This window comes from Nothobranchius furzeri, chromosome 1 (genome assembly GCF_043380555.1).
Source record: "Nothobranchius furzeri strain GRZ-AD chromosome 1, NfurGRZ-RIMD1, whole genome shotgun sequence".
NCBI classification, from domain to species: domain Eukaryota; kingdom Metazoa; phylum Chordata; class Actinopteri; order Cyprinodontiformes; family Nothobranchiidae; genus Nothobranchius; species Nothobranchius furzeri.
The window spans coordinates 72458909-72480988 of record NC_091741.1 but is presented as its reverse complement, the minus strand read 5'-3'; the positions used below and the strand labels follow the sequence as shown (position 1 = coordinate 72480988).

Below are 22080 nucleotides of genomic sequence, written 5' to 3'. Positions count from 1 at the left end.
GACAGCTTCTTCACAGGATAAAATAGAAAATATTAATGCAAATTGTTGCTGAAGTAAAATGGAATTATTTTACCCTGCTGTGTTTTTAATGAGCTCAGAGTTTTTAGAAATGTTGTGCAGACGCTTACTTCTTCATCCCAGCACTGATCAAGAATATAAAACTGGCTCAGGAACCCCTGCAGGAGCTTTGATACAAGAAGAAGGTGTTGTGAAGTTTTCCGCCTGTTGAATGAAGTTCACAAAACCCACAAACGACTCGAGATGAGTTTCAGGTAGAAATAAATGTCCCAATTTCCTTTGATTTGGTGAATTGATTGATTGATGAAACAAACAAACAAACAAATAGATCCATTCAATAAACAGATGTGGAAGAAAACCCTTAAATACCAGTAAATAACTCACCATACCCTTAGAAAAACCGAGTATTCATGGACGTTAACATTAAAGCTAGAAGTATTTTGAGATGCTGCACTAACAACCACATTCAAAGACATAATATTTTAGGAGAAAATAGTTCAACAACATATCCTCCTAGTTTCCGTTTAACTTGACCTCACTCATCTCCTGAGTAAAGAACAGTGAAACTGCCAAGACAGCTGAAACGTTATGTAACATAAAAGAAGAGTAACCAAAATGAGAAGCCCCCACAGTTGTAGGTTTTAGGAAGGTAGAAAGAGAACCCACAGCAAAGAAAGCCTGTGGAAAGACTTCCTCCCACATGGTTAGGTTTGTGATTAATGTTATGCCAGCTCATCACCACAGAGTAGGCTGCTGGACCCACGAGGAGATAATAGCAGCTGGTGTTGCACAGCCTCATTAGAACAAGGAAGTGCTGCAGCTCTTGCTGTAGTCCAAGCTGGTGACCTTAATCGGTCTGAGCATGCAGAGCTGTTGAAACAGCTCATACATCTGTAGGGCTCAAAGGCTGTAGCAGAAACTGAACCATGCCGCAGGCTTTAAATCTGAATCAAACTGCCACGTTAAACTGTCTCAGCTGTGAGGGAGTCAAAGTAACTGGCAATGATGCACTGATTTAAAAGGAAATGAGGACAGTTTTACTTGAAACACAGTGGCTTTAAGAAACAAGTAAAGTGGATGATGTACCTGTGAAGAGTTTGGTAATGGCCTTGTTTTGTCGTCGTGCAGAGCAGATGAGCAGCAGCCAGGGAGGCAGGAAGTCATGGTGACTGGCCAGGAGCTCAGCAATGGTCCTGGGAGAACCAGGGGAGGACCTCTGCTCCCCCTCACCAAGCTGACAGCCTTCATCAATAGAGTCCACAAGCAGGAACAGTGAATGCTGAGGTGGCTTCACACTCAGGAGAGGCAGGAGGACACAACTGAGGAAAAGATGAGAAACGAAAAAGAGGTTATTGTATTTTCAGCATTCAGTTGTTCAGATGTTCACTGCTGAAAACCAGTTACCGTAGTCACCTATTCTTTATAAAAGTCATATTTTCTTTAATACTAGTACCTTACTAGTACTAGTAGCCTACACTGTAAAAACCCATAACCAAGGGAACTCCAGACTAAATGATGTAAATGTAATACAATCTCCAACTGATAAAATGAATTTTCACACACCAAACTCCAACTAAGAACCAATTCAAAATCTCTTTTATGTGTAACTGTACTGAAAACCGGCCTAAACCAGTCTGTATATTTCTTCTGCATTAACAAAATAAAAGCCAAATACATAACTATGATGCCCAAATGGATTATCATCATCTTTTTTGCATTTAACCTCCTAGGGCCCTGTGTCCACATATGTGGACATTGGATCCTTGCATTTACAAATATTATTATCTTCTACTATGACCATTTAGTTATTATTTAGACACTTGATATTGACTGAAATATCTGTAGCCGTCTTTCTTTTTTAGGATATTTGAAATTTTTATTTGATTTTATTTTCATTCTATTTTAATATTTGTAATTTTGTTTCCGTTAATTAGTGTTGACTAATCTGTAATAGCTAGATATGTATTTTTATTTTTAAATCACACCAAATACAAGTTTGGGTCACAGGAGGTTAAAGAAATCTAAACATTGGAATGCAAGCGTTTAAATTCTCAGTTAGCCCAACAGCCCATTTAGCTAACGGCGTTAATGAAAGATCAGCATATTTAATGGGTTTTTAAAAGAATAATCTTATAAAAATATTTCCAATAAGTGGCTGATGTAAACATCAATCTAGACTTGATGATCAGGGAGTAAGAATTAAGCATGTTTATGTCATTTAAATCTGGTATTGTATCATTTAGTTTTACCAATTGATCCAATACCTTACTTGATTGTTTGTGTTTGCATGAAAAATAAAGTTGAATTCTGATAAATTAAGAATATTCATAAGAGGAAAAAGACTTTTCTTAGGGCCACATAATCAGACTTAAAGGAAAAATATACGACCATCCAACTAAAAATGGGTTCCTTTGTACACAAAATAATCTAGGTTAAAAGAAAAAAATCCAAAGCATATAAAATCATTTTAATTCTGTGAGCTTCGACTGGGTGCCTCATACCTAAACATGAAAGCAGGTTTATGAATCTAAGCCAAACAGTGTTCCCTGCAACATTTATGTTAATGCTTGAATATTTATAGCTAATAAACCAGCCCAGTAGCATGTAGTGATAAACACGACGTGTAGCATTCTGTTTAAACACACCAATATGCAGCTGAGCACAAAGATTTTTAATGCCACATTAAACTTTTATCAGCAGAAAACTGCAACCCAGACATGTTATCTGCTTCCTTCAGAACCAATAAATAGCTTCTTGCTTAAACTCTCAATAAATGAGGATACCAAAGGAAAAAAACAGCTGTTTATAACTTCAGTGTAGTCATGTTTGTGCTGTTCCACTGAGACGGTTTAAAAACCATTAGGAGGGTTTCACTCCCCAAGAATCATAAACGTACTTTCATCTCAGCGGGTTGTGATTAAGAATCTGAAGATATCCAAATGGTGACATTTTAATCTGCCCTTCGGTCAATTAGACATTTAAAACCAAGTGGAACAAATGAATTTATTGACATGAAAACTTGACTTGAAGCAGACGGAGCTGCAGGGCTTTTCTGGCTGCTCTCAAGAAGCTGGCACGCAGATAAAAATCTGTCACCTTATTGATGATAGGATGCTTCCTTTTACAGCCACTCTGCCTTAATGGAACCAACGCCGCTTGTAAGCTGTGACACAAAACGTCCAAACACTGATTTAACTAGAGTTCTGCATGCTCACCAGTCCATCACTAACCCAGTGGACCCAACGCATTTCTTTTTTAATCATTTCAGACTCCAACAACATCATCCTCACGAACACAGAGAGGATTTCTGTATAATTTCAGTCCAAAATATCTAAGAGGCCAATTTTATAAATGTATTATTGAGATAACTGCACTCACCGACACTATTTGCTTGAATAAATTCAGCAGACTCTGCCTCATGATACTAAACAACCCTGGCACAATTTAATGCAGTGCACCAACTTTAATAAACTATTTACTATACAAGAAATGCCCACATTTTTATAGTATAATAGTGGAAAATCTCAATACTGCAGACATTTGTATAATAGTGTTCAACAACTACTAGATTGTATTATAAGGATAAAAGCTGCACTACTGTATACACTTTTTAAATGTATTTTATTACTAATGCTATCAAATAGGTGAGTGATGTTCACCCCCATTATAACCACCAGTTATGACATGGTTTTGACACCAATGTTACCATTAAGAAAGAAAACATTTTTTTACTCCAAATTATTCCTTTTGCAACAAAACTAGAAACATCCTTTGAAAAGTTAGGCTTTCTGATATGGAACGTAGCAAAAACCCAAACCTGAAGATGAATGTTTTTGATATACTTGCTTGTAATAGAGACCGACACTAAATTAGCTCTAGTATAACCTGTTTATACCACCTTACATAAACTTAAATAGAAAAGTTATCCAAGCAGTCTGAACCCACAGCATAAATGAAAAACCCTGAGAATGTATTTTAACTCATACCCCACCAGTTGTTTGGCAGTGGAGTCAATCGGTCCTTCTTATGGTGGAAGTCCACAGAGAACCTGCAGCGTAATCTGGGATTCCTGCCAAAGGGAATGTCCATCCACAGGAGTGACTGCATGAGTGTGTGAATGGTTGTGTCTGAGGCCATGCTGACTACTGAGACAATCAAATCCACAGTGACAGCAAGTGGGCAATACAAAGAGTCATTCTTCTCTGACAATCCAGCTACTCTCAGCCTGTCAAAGAGTCTAAAGACAAGGATTGGAGACAAAGACAACTCTGCAGGGGTATGGGTGATAGAGAGAAAATAAGCTTGAGAAAAGCAGATTTAGTTTAACAGATGAACCTGCCACATACCTGCATCCAGAAATGAAAAGTGGACAAACCACACAAACTCAACCTGGACATTAGCACTGCATATTTGTGTTCTTGGGCATATGTTGAGAACTTGAGCAAGGTCATGCTAATTGCAATTTAGGACAAGCTAATTGGGGTAAGGGCAGTTTTAAATCAGTCCAATGCACTCACCATCTGTCATGTCAGGTCTGTGGCAGGTGTCGCTACAATCACAATGTGCAAAGTGAAGCTTTCAGTGAAACGTTCACTGAAGGTTTCCGGGCTGACAGGAAGGTACGGAGCCAGAAACTAACACATTTGCACAGCTCGTTTTACAGATCAGGCCATTTCAGAGAGCCATACTGCAGACCACAACTAACATAAACACAAAACCCTACCAACCAGGTGACAGCAACCGGCCACCAGAAACGATGAAGTGCTGAAATCAATAAAAGACTTTAACATTCCTAAACCAAACACTAGTTTTCCTACACAATCAGATAAAAAAAAGGGCAAGCCTTTTCGTTAAGATGGCCCCTTTCTTCTCATTTAGCATTGAGCTGATTTAGCAGAAGCCTGCTCAGCGTCTTTGCAGTCACGAGAGCTTGGTGCCACAGAACTGAAGTGAGCTGAGTCATGCCATGACTCATTCAAACCGAAAGAGACAACCACCCTGCAGATCACTTATTTTTTCCTATGTGATTCTTACATTATGCATGACAGTACTGCAATCATCCCTCTCTAAAGTAATCACAGTGATGAGAACAGTAAGAGACTCATGCTGAGAGCAAATGTTCTGAACACTTTACCGTGAATTCTTCCCCCTTTGTTCACCATATGTTCCTGTTTCCTTGTTAATCTATTCTCATCATTTCACAAAAGCTTTGATCCAAATGCTTTGCTGCTGCTTTTTACATACGTTCAAAGATTTTTTTCTTAACAAATCCATGTTCTGATTTAAAGTACAAAACATAAGAAGGATCAGTAATATAAACCACGGTCTGGCATCTTTCGGTCCACCTATTAGTTTGTTTGTTGCCTTCTGTTTATCAGAGTCCAGCCTGAAATTATATCAGTTTCAGCTGAGAGGACCAAACAGTCCTCTCTCCAGCAACCTCCACCAGCTCAACCGGTGGGACCCCAAGGTGTTCCCTGGCCAGCCTGGACATGACATGCCTCCAGCATGTCCAGAAAATGCCCAAAACACCTCCCCTGGGAGTGGTCTGAACAAATAGACCACCTCAGCTATGGAGGAGCAGCAGTTCTGCTCCTAGTCTCTCCTGGTCATACGAGCTCTATGTCCCATCTCTAAAGCTTGTTACAGAAAACTGTGGTGCTACTTTACCACAACGTGGACGCAGCCTCAGGGAGCCTTTGGCCATTCACAAGTGGTCAGAGTGTGGCGGTAATGTGGCGTCAACATGTGTTTTTAACAAAAGATTATGTAATGGTGGTGAAAAGTGGGTGTGGTTAACTTCTTTTTAGCTTAGATATAACTTGTTATTTTTATCCCGAGTCAAGCCACACCTTTGAAGTTTTTTTGCGAGCTGCTCCAAAAGGAGGCCGTCCTTCACAGTCCCTGTTAACTGTCTGGTGATCAGTGCTTTAGTTCGAACAGCTAGAAGCTCCTGAATGTCTGCATCGCTCCAGTTTGCCATCTCAGCCCATTCTGTTTACAAATGCTAAAGAGAGTCCCCACATTTAATTTTATTTAGCATATGTTTGCTGGCCAGGGCTCGGAAGATATTTCACATGTCATGACATCAAGCTCTGTTGTGCGAAGGCGTAATCTTCTGTCAAAAGTCCAGCGTTGTGGTAATATTACTATCAAGCTTGATTGCACGAATGGCACAATATTCTCGCCAGGACGCCACGATGTAGTCAAAAGGCATACCGGGGTCGGCTGTACTACCCTGATATGCGGCCATGGTGTCTTTTACACTTTACACCTACTTGTTTTCACGACCTTTGGTCATTACCCAAAGTTCATGTGCAAAATTCTATCAGGAAAAAGAGTGTTGGCATATTTACATGAATCTGTACTTTCTTTGCTAGTAATTGAAAGAGCCAATTGGGGAGGATAACCTTAGGGAAACAAATTTGTAGTAATTCAGTAGGGACGTGTCGATTCCCCGTTTAAATAAAGCACAGCGATGTGACACGTGCTGATTAAAAATCAATTTGTAACCATTCATAAACGATTGGAAATAAATGCCGAAAACTGTCGCAACGTGTGGCAGGAACATACAGGTTACAGGTGCTGCTCAAACATTTTAGGGACCAGCGAGAAAAAAAATAAAAATAAAAAAAAACATCAGTGGCGGAAGCTTGCTTCTCCGCTTCAGCCACTGAGCATGGGATTTACTTGTCAGGATTAAAGGAAAGGTGTAAAACTAAAATAAAACCTGCCACAGCGGGACTACAAACATGCATCTGGGTTAGATGCTGAGAAGAAGCTGGTGGTTGTTCCTCCTAACCAGCCAATAATCAATGAAGGATTAATAAAACAAGAGTCACTTTGCTGCTAAGCAGGGAGCTTTTGGTCGTGTAAAAGTGGTTAGCCTGTGGCAGTAATGTGGCGCCATCACATTCTCTCCATAATGGATCTCTCTTTAGCGTGAACATAACTTGTTCTTTATGCCAATTGAAGCAAAGTTCATCAAGTCATTCACTGCCATTGACGACTCAAGTCGTTAGTTTAGTTGTGTTTTTTAACGGGGCGGGCATGGGAACAAACTTGCGCACCTTGAGTGTAAACATCATGCCTCTAAAGTTGATTTACATGTGTGTGTCACACACCACATGATGATGAAGCACACAATCCATGAATTCGGAGATCGAGTCAGGGCGCCGGTATGCCTAAAACAAGGCGCAAACCGGAAAAGCTTCTGCCGCTCACACTTCGACAACGGATTGTAAAAGAACGGAAAATGCTATAAACACTCTGTTTGCTTTCATTTTCATTATTCATGTATGTCCTGTAGATTTCATGCAAAGGTATGTTAGGTATGTGTTCAGCTTTACATGAACAGTGTAGTAAAAGGTATTTAGTAACGAATTAATGTGTGCTTAATTAATTTGGAAGTATGAAAAAGCTATGATGTGAGAAAAACCCTGACTGTTGAAAACTAAAAGGGTAATCACGATAATCATTTAATAATCAAATCGTAGGACCCTGGATCAAAATCAAATAGAATTGTTAGATACCTATGATGGCACACACCCCTATTATTCAGACAAACCACTAAATTCATTTTCAAAGCCAAGTAACTGAAGTTGGGCATTAGATGGACACAAAATCTTTAAAAAGGTTCTGCTGATCGATCAAGTCAGTCTCTCAGCAACTCTTTGAAGGGAAGCAGAGGATCTCAGTGAGTTTCACCTGTGAGAATTGGGTGTAGTTAAAAAACTTCAGCTTAAAATTAAGTTTAATTACAAACTGAGGTCAGTTTTTTTTTGTTACAGTGAATGATTACCATGACTACAGAGACAAAAGATACGGAGGGCTAGTTTGCCCACAGCTTTCTTACTTCCAACATCATGGGAATAATCTGTTTCACTTTAACAACTCCATCAAGAGTTGCAGGGCATACAGTTTTATCTTCAAGCATCTTCGAATGCTTTGCTCTAAACACCCTGATACCCCACAACAGCCTTGTGGCAGCTGTAGATGGTCAAGTAGAGCTAAAGCTGTGGAAATCTAATCTGCTTGTGAAAGACTAGTCTACGTTTTCATAACCTTCACATTTTAAGCTGTTAAAACCCAAGTAACAAAGTCCAAAGGATTTCAATGTAATGACTAACAACGTTCCTGATGTTGATTTGAGTTTTGTCGAAGAAAAGATTCAAAAACAATTTGTTCACTAAATTCTGTCTAAAAACATTGAAAACTGGTTGATTACTGGACTTGTAATATGGAACAAAAAGACAATAGAACCGTTTAAAGCCAGCACCCAGATTCACCTTACAGAACAGTTAGTCTCAGATTTTGTATGTTCAATAATGTTGGTTTCCTCATGTTTTACAGATTTATGTTATTCAGCTCTAAAACAAGGAGGTCAAAGTTGGTCATCAATGGTTATCTTGCATGATTTCTCTCTCTCTCTCTCTCTCTCTCTCTCTCTCTCTCTCTCTCTCTCTCTCTCTCTCTCTCTCTCTCTCTCTCTCTCTCTCTCTCTCTCTCTCTCTCTCTCTCTCTCTCTCTCTCTCTCTCTCTCTCTCTCTCTCTCTCTCTCTCTCTCTCTCTCTCTCTCTCTCTCTCTCTCTCTCTCTCTCTCTCTCTCTCTCTCTCTCTCTCTCTCTCTCTCTCTCTCTCTCTCTCTCTCTCTCTCTCTCTCTCTCTCTCTCTCTCTCTCTCTCTCTCTCTCTCTCTCTCTCTCTCTCTCTCTCAGCATCGCTCTTTGACAGACCCATAGAGGTCAACAACCTGTTGTGTATGTTACTGAACTCTGCAGAAGCTCATTAATGCCCCACTGATGTGGCCATATGTTGAGTGGAGTCAGGGATATTGGAGCAAACAAATACCTAAAATATGCTGGACAGTGGACTTCGAGGATGAGGACTGGACACTGCTTCTGTAAAACTGTAGTGTTTGTTTGTTCTTATCTGCTCATTAGATATGAGCTTTAGAGGTAGCAGCTTTAGACGAGAGGCCCAAACTATCCTTTCCAGCAACCTCCATCAGCTTCACCAGTTGAACCCCAAGGCGTTTCTGGCCAGTATGAAGATTCAATCCTTACAGCACGTCCCAATGGGCTCCTGTTGGCTGAACATGCCAAAAACACCACTCCTGGAGACACCCAGGAGGAACCGCATTTTCTTACTGATCGATCATGTTACAATCCAGTCTCTTTTTGAAATCTTTAGCAAAGAGCTGCCGGTTGAACTAGGTGAGGATGAGATGAGCACAACTTCTAGTTCAGTTAGTAAACCAAGCTCTTCACACATTCTTCTGATGTGACACCTTCTCACAGATGCATGCATGGCTGTAGGTGTGTTTATGATGTTGTCAATACCTCCTTTGGCTGCTGGGAAACAACTCAGATGGTATTTCTGTTTGTCTGCCTTGCTCTGTAGCAGTCTAAAACATATTCTTCTGTCCCAACATGTTATTCAACTGTAATGCACGTTAGACACAATGAGTGCAAAAATTAACAAAAGAATCTAGATGAAACATTTTCAAATAATATATTAAAAAATTGTGTTCTGGTTCTTATAAATTCAAGGTATAAAGAAAAGTTTATCTGACCATTTTTAAGGTTTGGCGTGTTTTTAAAACTTTAGACTATTCCACATAAAAAAATTATTATAACACTACACTTTGACATCATCCACACATGGTTGAATGATTTAATATAACAAGAACTTTAAAACGCTAATTACAACAATAAGATCTTAATGGGATTTTCAAAAAATGCCTGTAAGCACTCTTCTTTAAATGGGTAAGAAATTGCAGGAATCAGATTTCTGCTAAATCAATTTCCATGATCAATGCTCTGAGGGAGCAGATAAATGCCTTCAGCCATCTGGGAAATAACGCCCTGCAGGAGACTCTATCTGAGAATAGTTTGGAGTTTCTAAGCTCTGGGTGGCCTTTTCACAAAAAACAGCCAATTCTTTTAGAAATGAGCTCAAATTGTTTCTCCTTAATCAGCTGTAACTAATACAAGTAAAGAGGCTGATGATTACAGAGTCTTATGATGTTTGTGATCCAAAAGACTGTCATGGGATTGGTCAAATACAGTGGTCTAGCAGAGACAAGTATGGGATTCATTTAGACTTATGTGAAATCTCGCTCTATTCCACAGTGCACTTCTCATTTAAGTCAGCCTCTAAACCGTTTATGTAAATTAGTCTAAATGTATGCATTATACTGAAAACTATTAAAATGTGGTCTCCTTTCCATGCATCATACATGTCTGTATAATTGTGGCTATTAATGATTTGCCAAGGTGTAAACAGTCTGCACACACACACCCTCATCACTAAGCTACTCCACATAACCCCGAGCTCTTCCAGACCCAGACGAAGTGTGCATTCCTGACCTGCTATCAAAGGAATCTGAAATTTCATCCCTTTAACTCCTCTCCCTCATGCCGCCCCCCCCCCCCCCACACACACACACACACACACACACACATGTGCATCAGTCTCAGCATAACTCTGGAGTCTTTCCACCATCATCAGGTAAGTCTTCAAGTGGTCTAGCACAAGCCAAGACTGGATTTTGGACATGACTTTACCAGTAGTTTTCCAGTAAAAGGTTCTCTGGTGCTGAAGCTTTAAGCCAAGAATCTAAAAGCAATCTCAAGATTTCATCAACTCTGCTGAAAACATTTCCTTGTCCCATTGTAATGAGCGCAGGGTTCAACATAAACAAAGATTTCAGACACACTTTGGTTTCACAGGAGACTTCTCTGCTTTCCTGCCTTGGTCCTTAACTTTCTTCATGGTTTGTTTTGGTCTGTGATCAGCAAGAAAAGGCAATGTTATACGTGTATATCAACCAGGCAGTATATTCAAGTGAGATGATGTTTGTGGGCTGAACTGCTTGTGTTGTCGAGCCACTGGCCTCAAGCATACTTCATAAAAAAGAGGTCGAATTCAGCTGTGAAAAGCCAAGAAGCTCAAACTCTTACCAATGGTGGAGCACACCATCACCAGTCTGTATTCTCACAAGGTCAGGAGTCACTGTTCCTTTGTTTTATTTGATTGTGAACCAAATAATTTGAGGTTTTAGACTCAAAAAGATATAAACTTTGGTTCTGCATGGGATAGTCTGCTCTTACAACTTTCTACAGTCACGGCCAATCTTAACTTTCAAGCGTAAACTCTGCGCTTTTACCGTGGGATTATGTGTTTACTAGTTAGAAAACAATTACACAAATGAGTTATGTACGCCCACTCAAGCCTGTAGGTGGACAGCAACATACACATCGCTCTCTAACACCCACAGTGTGTGGTGTGGAGACAGACGCTTCCATCGGAGTGCTGAGTCATCGTTGCAGCCGCACAAGCACTGCCGTTTCTCCTCATCTGCTCAACTTGAGCCAATGGTTCACACTGGAAGGTTTTTTTGTTGTTTGTTTTAAAATGTGGCCCTAATCTCCAGCACATTTTCTACAGCAGCGAACCACATGAAAGCCAAGCAACATCTTTCATTATGTGTCCTGTAACTAAAGAAGAAAACAGACAAAGAGTTGAAAAATTACCTAAGTTTTTAAAGACTCTAAATGATCAAGATCTGAAACATCTTACAAAGAAATACAGCCTCCGTAAAAGGAGCACCTTTAAGAAAACACACTGAAGAGAACCATCTTCCAATCTCCATTGACATGCTGGAAAAAAAAAATACTGCCTCTTTCACAGATTTAGGTTGTGGCCAATCATCATTTTCATTGCTTGTGGGCTTTCAAAGGGAAACAGAAACATGTACAGCAGAAAACAGCCTAACAAAAGATCCCCATAAAGCATTTATGTAAGAAGGCAGCTTTCCTAACAAGCAAAAAGTTTTTCCCAAAGGCTACTTAGTGTGACCCCTTTATACTGGGTTCATCCCACCTATTCTAGTCCAGCTGGTTTGTCCATAAAAAGAAAATTGGGCAGATTGGATGCCAAAAGACAGACTAGTTGGTTAAAACTAAACTTATTTAAAGTATTTAACTCTTATCAAATCATGACAGTGGACTTTGAGGATGCAGCGATCAGGACAAATGAATCCCGTCTAGCTGTGAAACAGTGATGTACTTTAAGTGTTATCCTTGTTAGATAGCAAAGATGGTAACGGATCGGGTTGATCCAGAAAGTCAAAGCATCAAAAGTATCAAGTTTATTGCCTGAACACAACATCAAGTTAGTACTGGTAAACTCCTGGCAGGAGAAAAGCAAACAGAAAGGTGAAACATCCTTTTATCTAGAGATCTGTTGTTTAGGCTGCCAGGTGTTTCTCCTGCTAAGGAGTCACATTACTTTTAACTAAAAATGCTTTAAAATAGCTGTTCCAAAGTTAGTAAAATGAATTTCATCTACTTGAATTTAGACAAACTAATCATTTAACCATTTATTTTTTGAACATTTAATCATTAGTCTACTTTATTAAAAATAGTAGAGTTAAAGGCTTTTCCATTTATTTGTCAAAAGTGTGTTTGAAAAGATGAAAGCAGTTCAAATATTTTGTAAACAAAAGTAAAAGCATTTCCATATTTCTAACATTTGGGTCACAAACACATAGAACACAGATAAGCCGGGTGTACGCTGTGTGATTTTTGGCCTGTTTTGTCCCATTTTTCCTCTCATGTTAGAATGTTTGAGGTTGTGGCAAAATTTGCATCATGTGGTATACAGGGGGCTATGAGAGGACATTAACAGCTCATGACCAGCTCCCAAACAGCAATCGTGCAGTTGCACGAATATCGAACATTTTTGATATTTTGCTTGTCCGTCGTGAGGGTATCGCACTGTTAAAGCAGCACTGAAACCCAAAAGTACCAGGACTGCTCACACAGCGCATACATCAACACGGCTGCCCAGGTATTTCCGTGTCCACACACATCAGGTCTTTTCACCTTTACACCTTTCCTCCACACACAATGACAGAGATTGTGAAGAAAGCCTGTTTGCCATCTTTATGTCCAATAAAACCAGAACCCAAAATGTAGTTTATTTAGTTTTGTTTGTCTTCCTACTCCAACCCCCATAAACCCCTGCATGTCCTTCTTAAGCAAGTCCGAAGGACAACAGAAATCATTAACAGTCTCCAGGTCTTCCGGATTTGTGAGCGGTCCGGTCACATCCGAGCACCGAGTCATACAGTGTGAGAACAGAGCTTTGCTCTGAGAGGAAGATGTAAAGTTTGAGATGGGGCTGAATGCTACGAGTGAAAAAGTCTCAGTGTACGCCGGGCTTTATAAAGTTACTGTTGCTGTAAGAATTAGGCTATGGGTGGTATCAACATTTTAATACCATCCAACTTCCTCCACATTTTACCAAGGTGTACGGTATTACTGGGACAAACTTAAAAATGATGATGTGGGCCTCAAGTGGAATAGGGAGCCTAAGTCATGCCCATCTACGTCCGGACCATGGGTCCCCAGAAGAACGAAAAAATGTATGCAAGTCAATGGGGCTAAAAACACAATTTTCTAATTCCGCTTTTTTGTGCCATGGGTTTCAGAAATGATGTCTGTGAAGTTTAAAGATGCATTTTGATACCAAGAATGCGCTTATTTGGACGACAGTATTTTAGGTTTAGTGTGAAAATAAGACAAGGACTACAAATGCGCTTAACGAAGGTGACGTCATCGAACCAGACATGGAGAAAACTGAGGCAAAAGGGCTGTAAGTTCAGTAAACTTCCCACAGGAGGAAAGAACCACCATAAATCTGGTCATTTGGTAAGTAGCAGCTGCTCTTGGGAGAGGAGATTATGTGATGATGTCACATATACGACGTGCCGATTTCTGGTGTGTAGTCATGCTAATTACAAACTTTTACAAGCTGATAAATCTCAAAGTACGTGACTGGCGTGGTCAAAACACATATCATAACTTTTCATTTAAATTGCAGTACAACATATGTGTGAATCGATCCAGGCCCTAAGGCAAAGCGGATTAGAAAATATCGTTTTTAGCTCTATTGACTTGCATTCATTTTTTCGTTCTTCTGTAGACCCATGAGCCGACCGGAAAGAGAGGACACTTATAACCAAGCTGTTGGTTTGGAACTTCACCATTCAGAAACTGAATAACAAACAATACTACTAAAAGAATAACAACATACATAATGTTAATAACTTAAAAAAAACGCAGCTTATAAAAAGATTTTCACCTGAAAAACCAGCATGTTGACCTTTTCCGTCTTCAACATAGGACGCTGTGGAATAACGACTGAAAACCAGCTTCCATGAGCGTGTGGCAGACACATGGGTACTTTGGGGCTAGTTGCAACATCTGGGAAAGACTGGCAGCATATTTCCACCAGAAAAGTGTGTTGCCGTCTCTTAACAACATGCTCCAAACAGAAGGCTGCCATTTAAGCTCCTGCTCGCTCCTATGCTGTGCTGACGGAACCTGCATCTTTTGCGGTCATCTTTACCTCATCAGTGGTTACCGACTCCGTTATCTTTTGCTTTGAACCTGGAATACTCCCAAACTGCAGAAGTTGTGTTCGTACAACAAGTGATTTGGTGTCTAAAACAAACTGCCATTTTTTTCCCCGTCTCTCAGGGCGCGTCTCATCGATATCACATTCATAAACTTTATGGAACGTCTGAAAAGTTGAGTAAAACTGAAAATTCAACCATGCATTCATTATATACAGTAAATGACTTTTATTAAGCTTTTTCGTTTTTGAAATCCTCATCCCCTACGTGCAGTGCTTTCTTTCATGGCAGAATTGGCACTGTTGCTATTTTTTAACACTGGCTGTATAAGATATTACCGTAATACCGTCCAGGCCTAGTAAGAACTCTTGCACAAGCTCCTTTTCATTTGTCTGAAGCTCCTTGGTGCAGTCATTGAAAATTAAACAAGTATTTGCAGACTGCACCTAGAAGCATGTAAATATAGCTGAAATGTGTCTAAACGCCATGCTCCTAGTGTTGGTTTTTTTAAATTGAGAAACCTGAATAAGTATTTCACGTTTCTATTTTACAAACAGGATAAAAACACTGTTTGCACCAGGACAGTGACATTGTGTTTGCTCAAAATGAGCAGCAGTGTTCGAGTTTCTTCTGCAGCAAGTTAATGATATTCTGACTACACTGTTAAACAAAATTTACTGTCTGTGTAAAAAAAGGAGGAGAACTTATCTGTTTGACCAGCTTGATGATAAAATATAAAGTTACCCAAACAGCTCAGAGCAGCATCTGACCTTAGATTCTCTCTTTGTGATCATACTGCTGCGGATAAATATCACAGCTCTGCAGTTGTCTGGAGGGAATCGGAGGGTTATAAAATCTGACAGATGATTAATGGGCTTAATTTCAGACAATATGATTTGTCAAACTGCTTTAAAAAACTGTCTTCAAGCATTAACCTTTACCTGACCGTCTGTTAGACCCGTGATATACTTGCAGTTACTAATAACAAGTAAAAAAAAAAAAAAAAGGGTTCCTCAGTGAACTTGCTCTTTAAATGTTGACTTTTAGATTTAGGAACTTTTTATTAACTATTAGCAGTAACAACAATATATCAGGATTAGTTACAAAACAAACATGCATTGTGAGAATTTAATAAATAGTTTACAGATTCATAAACATACAGAGCAATAATATTTAGGAAATCTGATAAAACTAGCTCACTCTGGTGGTTACAACTCCACTTAATGAGAATTTCTGCTTCAGCTGCTTAACTTAGTTGTACATTACTAACCACAGCTCTTCTCACTGCCGTTAAAGGGCCAGGAATAAAACACAAAAGATGGGTTCTGGTAAAAAAAAAAAAAAAAAAAAGTATTTTCCGGACTATAAGCCGCTACTTCTTTCCCACGCTTTGAACCATGCGGCTTATAATGAGGTGCGGCTTTACTGCAGATTTTCCTTCACCTGCAGGGGGCGCTTTAGCAGAAAGTGAAACAGGTGAAAGTCAAAAGTGGAAATCGAAGAAAGTGCTCATTTTAATTTAGCACATGCAAGCAGCCGGCACGACGAAGAATTTTTTTCAAATCCATACCCCCTCATCATGGAAACTACACGTATGAGTTCATATGTTGCCACATTTAAGTTGAAGGCCATCGGTCTGGCAGTAAAGGAGGGAAACAGTGCTGCCGCACGTATGAATCCATGGCTTGGCGCTGGAGACGGCAGCGGGAAGAACTCATTCAAGCCAGCTTCACCCGGGGATGATGACAGCAACACGGAGAGCGACACTGACATCGCTACAGAAAAGGTATGTGACGAAGCTCTTCTGAGGCTGTTCAACTCCGACACTGAAGATGACTTCAGTGGTTTCAGTGTGCAGGAGGATGATGAATAAACTAATCAATAACTTTTCTGTTTTGTTTGATACTGATTAGTTCAGTTACGTTCTGTTAAACTACGTTTTCAATTCAGTAGATATCCGGTAGATATCTGCGGCTTTTAGCCCGGTGCTGCTTATATAAGTACGTACCATGCTTTTTTTAAAAACTTAGTAGAAGAAGAAGAAAATATCATTTCTATAGCGCCTCTCAAGATAAAAATCACGAGGCACTTAAAGTAGTAGTAGTTGCTGCTTATACTGAGGTGCGCTCTATAGTCTGGAAATTACGGTATAATAATAATTTAAGCAATATACTGTTTAAGGATCTCATGATTAAAAGAAATTGTCCTAAGCCTAGTAAGATGCAACTGCAAATACAAAATAAATTATTTAAAGGTGCATTATGTAGAAATGAAGTAAAAAAATGACATCATGCGGTACAATTTGGCTACTGCAATCACTTCAAACAACTCTTCAGCTTTTTGCCGTCCATCGTCAAATTAGACTCGTCGGCGCTGCAGTTTTAGCTCACAGGAGACACGACAACCCCACACTCACTGATGGTGAACAGTAGTTACGCCCTTCCTTCTTTTGTTTTGAAATAAGAAAAACTGACAGCTGGATATGAAATATGTTTCAGTATACCCTTCCTTCCAAAATGACTGAAACATTAGACTCTATTGGGATTGTCTCACTGTAAAATTCTCACTATATTCTTACATACTGCACCTTTAAAACATACAAAGAACTTGTCAAAGATCTATGTCAAAAATTGTTTCATTGTTTATACAAAAGTGGTGAATACTACCAATAAAATCACTATTTGCCCTTGATTACGCCAAAGATAAAACTGCTGTCACAGCTGGGAGGTCAGGAGCTTAAACTCAGTACAACTCCTAACTTTAGTAGGTATGCACTAGAATGAATCAGTTCAATAAAAGCAAGGTAAGCACCCTGCTGTGAATTTTTATACCTGGTGTAAATTAGAAGCCATAATTCTGAGATCCTCATAAACTTTTATGCTTTTCCGTGCCCTGCTCTGCTTTTATTTCTTTACATTTTCCTGCCAGATATAATTGACAATCTTGGCTTCCTGAAACCAGATAGCATTTCGCGCACCGAGGGAGTTGTTCAAATTATTTGTGTACAGCAGTGCCTAGAAAGCTTTTAAACTTGAAATGATGATGATAAGGCATTCACTGAAGTGTTAATCTGGCTGAAAACAAAAGAGGTGTTGATAATAAGATTTAGAGCCTGAGGACTGCTAGAGAATATTTGCTTTGTGGGGCGGCGATGAACAAGTGTCTGTAACAGCTCTCCACATCCAACACAACACAGTGAAGATGCCGAAGTGAGAGGTTAGTCCCAGCCGGGTTCATTCCCCGTTTATGTCCCAAAAATAACCCGCCTTAATCCAAGGGGGTCGAACTGAAGTCGCAGTCTTCAGAACAGGTCATTTGATTACGAGCAGATGCCAAGAAGAGTGTAGGCTTCCTCGGAAATAAAAAACAACGTGTAGGTTGACTTGTTGAGCATTTAAAAAAATGATTTACCTTGTCAAATGTTTGACCTAGCCCCTGCCCCCCGCCCTCCTGTGTGTGATGTTGAGATGGTGCAATAAGTGCCACCAGATGGCCAGACAAGCGTGAGTGTGTGTGTTCTGCACAGCATTCCAGCTTGCATTACTACAGTGTCGTGCAAGTCCACCGCGTTCACTCCTGCTGCTCACGTGCAGCTCCTTCTAAAGCCTCTGCTTACAATAACAGTCCGCCTCAATCGTGTTACACGCCCGTGCAGACTGCTGCAAGTCCACAGACCCACTGCACTTCACCTCAACACTTGCACTTCTTTCTGCAGGGCAGACTCTTGGGTTTGTGAGTTAATCACAGCTCAAAGCACCTTCCTCAAGAGCATCTGGACACCTGAGCTCGGCTGCACCTCACCAGCCTTCTGACCTTTGGTAAATCAGAAGCCAAGCTGGGACCATCCCACCCAGCACACAACACCAGGGGGGAAAACCAACAAAACCGTGACATTAAATAAGGGCAGAGGCTGGTGAGGCGGAGCTTTGGGGTTGTGTGTGAACAAGGAGAAAGGGAGGGGGAAGGGTGCATCAGGGTCAGGAGGTAGAGAGGGCGGGCGGGCGGGGGGGATGATGGCTGTGCGTTTTACAATTCTAGGTAAAGCGAATTAATGAAGTTTCATCAATACTTGGAAAAACTAAAAATTCCTGTTTTGAAGGAAGGATTAAAGAAATAATCCCCTAAAGCTGACATGGTAGAAATCACAACAAACACACCGATTTGACACAGAAATGACACAAATCACCCGATCCACCTGACGACATCTACACGTGTGCTGAAACATCAGACAGCTGTTGTTTTTAAAGCGGATGAGTGAGATGATGGTTGCATCTATGTGTGTGTGTGCTCTTACTTCTTGAAAGCCTCTGTTGGGTTCCTCTCACACTCCCCAGGCTGCAAAGTGTTCTGCACAGATGGATCCTGAACCTTCTCTTCATATCCCGGCACCAGCCCACTACGACAAATTTGAGCCACCAGACCTCGAATGAAACCTCCAACACACAGAGTGTCCGAGTCGTCCGCCCGGCAGAAGTGGAAAGCCAGGCTTTGCTGATGTAAGCTGCGGTGGGATCCCTGGGCTGACGTGGGCCACAACAGCTCCGTGCACAGAGCGGTTTTCCCACTCCCTGGTCCTCCCACCAGCAGCACACCCCAGGAGCTCCCAGACTTCACAGATCCTGCCGTGAGCGTGCTGGGAATGAATGCAACCCCACCAGGCACTGGCTGGGGCAGCTTATTAGGGGGGATGTTCACTCCACTCAGGTTGTTTGTTTTTTCTTGAAGACAATGCTGGATCTTGTGGAAGACCCACTCCCGGCAGTAAAATCGCTTCCCCTGCAGCAAACTGGTTTGGGCCATTTTGAACTGATGCTGTTGCTCCTCCTCTTCATCTGGATGCCCTCATTTTGTCCCACATGTTTTCAGCTCCAGGGGAAAGTCAGCTGTGAATCTGAACATCCATGCTCTCAGCTGCAGGAAAAAAACTGGGAGCAGTTCTGTCTTTGGTGCTGATTCAAAAAAAATATGCTGCACGCAAATGTCACTTGAGTGAAAGCAGGAAAAATAAAGAAGCTTTTCTTCAGATGACAGGAAAAGCAGCTAATCTATGGTGCGTTACAGAATATCTGAGTCAAAATTAAGACGGGGGGAAAAATGAGGAAGATTGACATCAGGGCTCAAACCATAGATTTTCCACCAACTTTTTCCACAGTTTTCCCACTGGCGTGTGCTCCTTGTTATTGTGCACGTGTCGCTTTAGCATGGCGCTGGGTAAGGAGGGGTACCCGGCTGGCACCTACCGGCAAATTCAAGCCACCGTCGCTTGATACAACTAGCCATCGGGGTTCCTGATGTTTTTCCACTGATGCATTTCAGATGCGGCCGACCAGAAGCGCATTTCCATTACATTAACATGGATGAGGCTGCCAGTGCAGTCACTTTCTCCAATAATGGGCTAAACCTGGTTCCTTCTCCTAGACAACAGAATCAACAAAACACAATATTAAACATTCTGGCATAAAAATTCACAATTAAATGTCTTAGTTTTTCAAGTAGGTGTTTGGAATGACATGAAAAAGGAACATTTTAGTATTATTAGCTCATTTTCTGGCTTCAACGGAATAATTTGAATCAATATATCACTATGAACATTAATAGCAAATACATTTGCAGATAAAAAATAAAGCTGGACTCCTTTTGCAGTTAGATAAAAAAGGTGCGTAAGCTGGTTCTCTATGCTTTCATCCTCCACAACCCACATCACTGCATGCCTGCCAGGCTTGCAACTAAATTCTTGGCAGAGGTTTGTCCAGTTTCTCTAGTCTGTCCACTGATCCCTTCTTCCTTCCTATGAGGCTTTAAATCCCAAACAGTCCACATCCGTCCTGGGCTGTTTGGGGAAAAGTCCCAGAGAGTGGACCCTCTCCTTCCTGCACTTTACTGGGATCGTTTAGATGGGTGGAAGTGAGGGGTAACATTGGTTTAACTGCTTTTTGAGGAAACTCAATAAAAACTTTATTCTAATCTAGATGACACAGCCACTGACAGATTACATTAAGAGTGGAAATTCACGTTTAGATGTTTATGCTTAAATGCAAATAACCTATTTGACAAGTAAAAATAAAACACACACACACACACACACATGCACACACACACACACAGGTTATTTGTAACGTTGTCAAATAATAAGGATTTCCACAGGCTGCAAGAATCCATTCCCACCTTTCTGTTGATCTAAGGCGCTCCTGCCTCCCAGAAAACACAAAGCTCTCTGTAAATCTCTTCAGCAATTCAAGGCTCAGTTGTTACAGAATGAAAAGCGGCCAGAAATAACAATTATGCGAGCAAACGACACGAATCATCCACTCTTAGGGTGCCAAGTCTTTGCATGGCCATACAACCCTCACCCATTTTCACACAGGATACGATTTACACCTATGGTGGCTTTTAAACCCCCGACCAGACTGCCTGACTGCATGCTTTCAGATGAAATAAACCCCAAACAGGCTGTTGTTTCTACACAGACAGGCGCAAACTCTCCCTTCAACTTCAATGTAACCAGTTGTGGAGCGTTTCACTGTTTTTCACCCCTGTTTCAACCGTCTGCACCAACCACAACCTGTTTTCAGCTCACCTCTTTTCCGTTTCCTTTCCGCTGTTTTTGGGGTGTGTAGCTTTGTCCGTCCGTCACCCTCTCCGTTCGCGTTAAAACCGAACGTACAGAACCCCCTTTCGACTGTTTCTAGTAACGGAATTCAAATCCCGGTTCCGTACACTGAAGCAGCTCGTATCTTTCTTTGAATCGGTCCTTTCTGTCGGGGTCGGCTCCTCCCGCTGCCCCACACAGCTCCACATCGAGCCGTCTGACGGACTCTCTCCGCCCGCCTCCAAACACTCCACATGAATCGTCCTCCTCACTGCATGCAAAGCACACGCCAACGGACGGCGCACGGCATTGTGGGACTTGAAGTTTTAACCTCATGTTCTACTTTACTGGATTTGATGAGGGTAATTTCTGATTTTATGGATCAAAATATTGTTGGAGATTCATTTTGTCGCAGATTATCCGTTAACCCTCTAATAGGAGAAATAATGTTGCCATTTGTTACAAGTAAGGAGCTGCTTCCACACACTATTAACTTATAACTACTATGTTGTGATTGTATTTTTGTCAGCTATTATTTCATTATGTCCAGCATAAACTTGTGTGTAATATATGCGCTCCAATAGTAGCTTATTCGATTTAAATTGTTAAGTTATGGGAATTTCCATAAAAACAAGCATCGTCTTATTTATTAATTCAAAGTCCAGCATTTCTTGAAGGACTGACTATCATTCGCCTCCTTTCATGTCAGTTTAAACCAAAATCTATCTTGTGCAAAGAAAGCATGTAGTTGCTGTCATTTTGTCAGATCTTGATAATAAAATCATGCTGAATTTGATAAGTTGTGAGTAACTCTACCGCCAATCAAGCAAATCAGTGACAAAAGACAGCCTTCACGGATTTCAACTGTCACCGGAAACAAACCTGACTTACTGCTTTGCTGTCAACTTTTGTAAATGTGTAAAGGTGATCAATTTTTGGGTCAAACAATATGCTTAATTTAGTATTTTTATTTATTTATTCATAGACGTACAGTGGGGAAAATGTGTCTAATGACTAAGTGATTTTTTTTACTAAAACGTTTAGTAAAG

General features: G+C 40.6%; 1 protein-coding gene across 1 annotated transcript in view; it reads right to left on the bottom strand.

Moving 5' to 3' along the window:
* The window catches only part of ankrd50 (ankyrin repeat domain 50), a 48054-nt gene extending 26760 nt beyond the window's left edge, over positions 1-21294 (bottom strand). The window contains exons 1-3 of the mRNA XM_015951555.3: positions 21020-21294; positions 18737-19856; positions 1105-1337 (exon numbers count right to left, since the gene is read on the bottom strand). Of these exons, the coding sequence (XP_015807041.3) occupies positions 1105-1337; positions 18737-19242 (739 nt within the window). The 5' untranslated portion in view covers positions 19243-19856; positions 21020-21294. The remainder of the gene's footprint in view (positions 1-1104; positions 1338-18736; positions 19857-21019) is intronic.
* Positions 21295-22080: the final 786 nt, after the last annotated feature.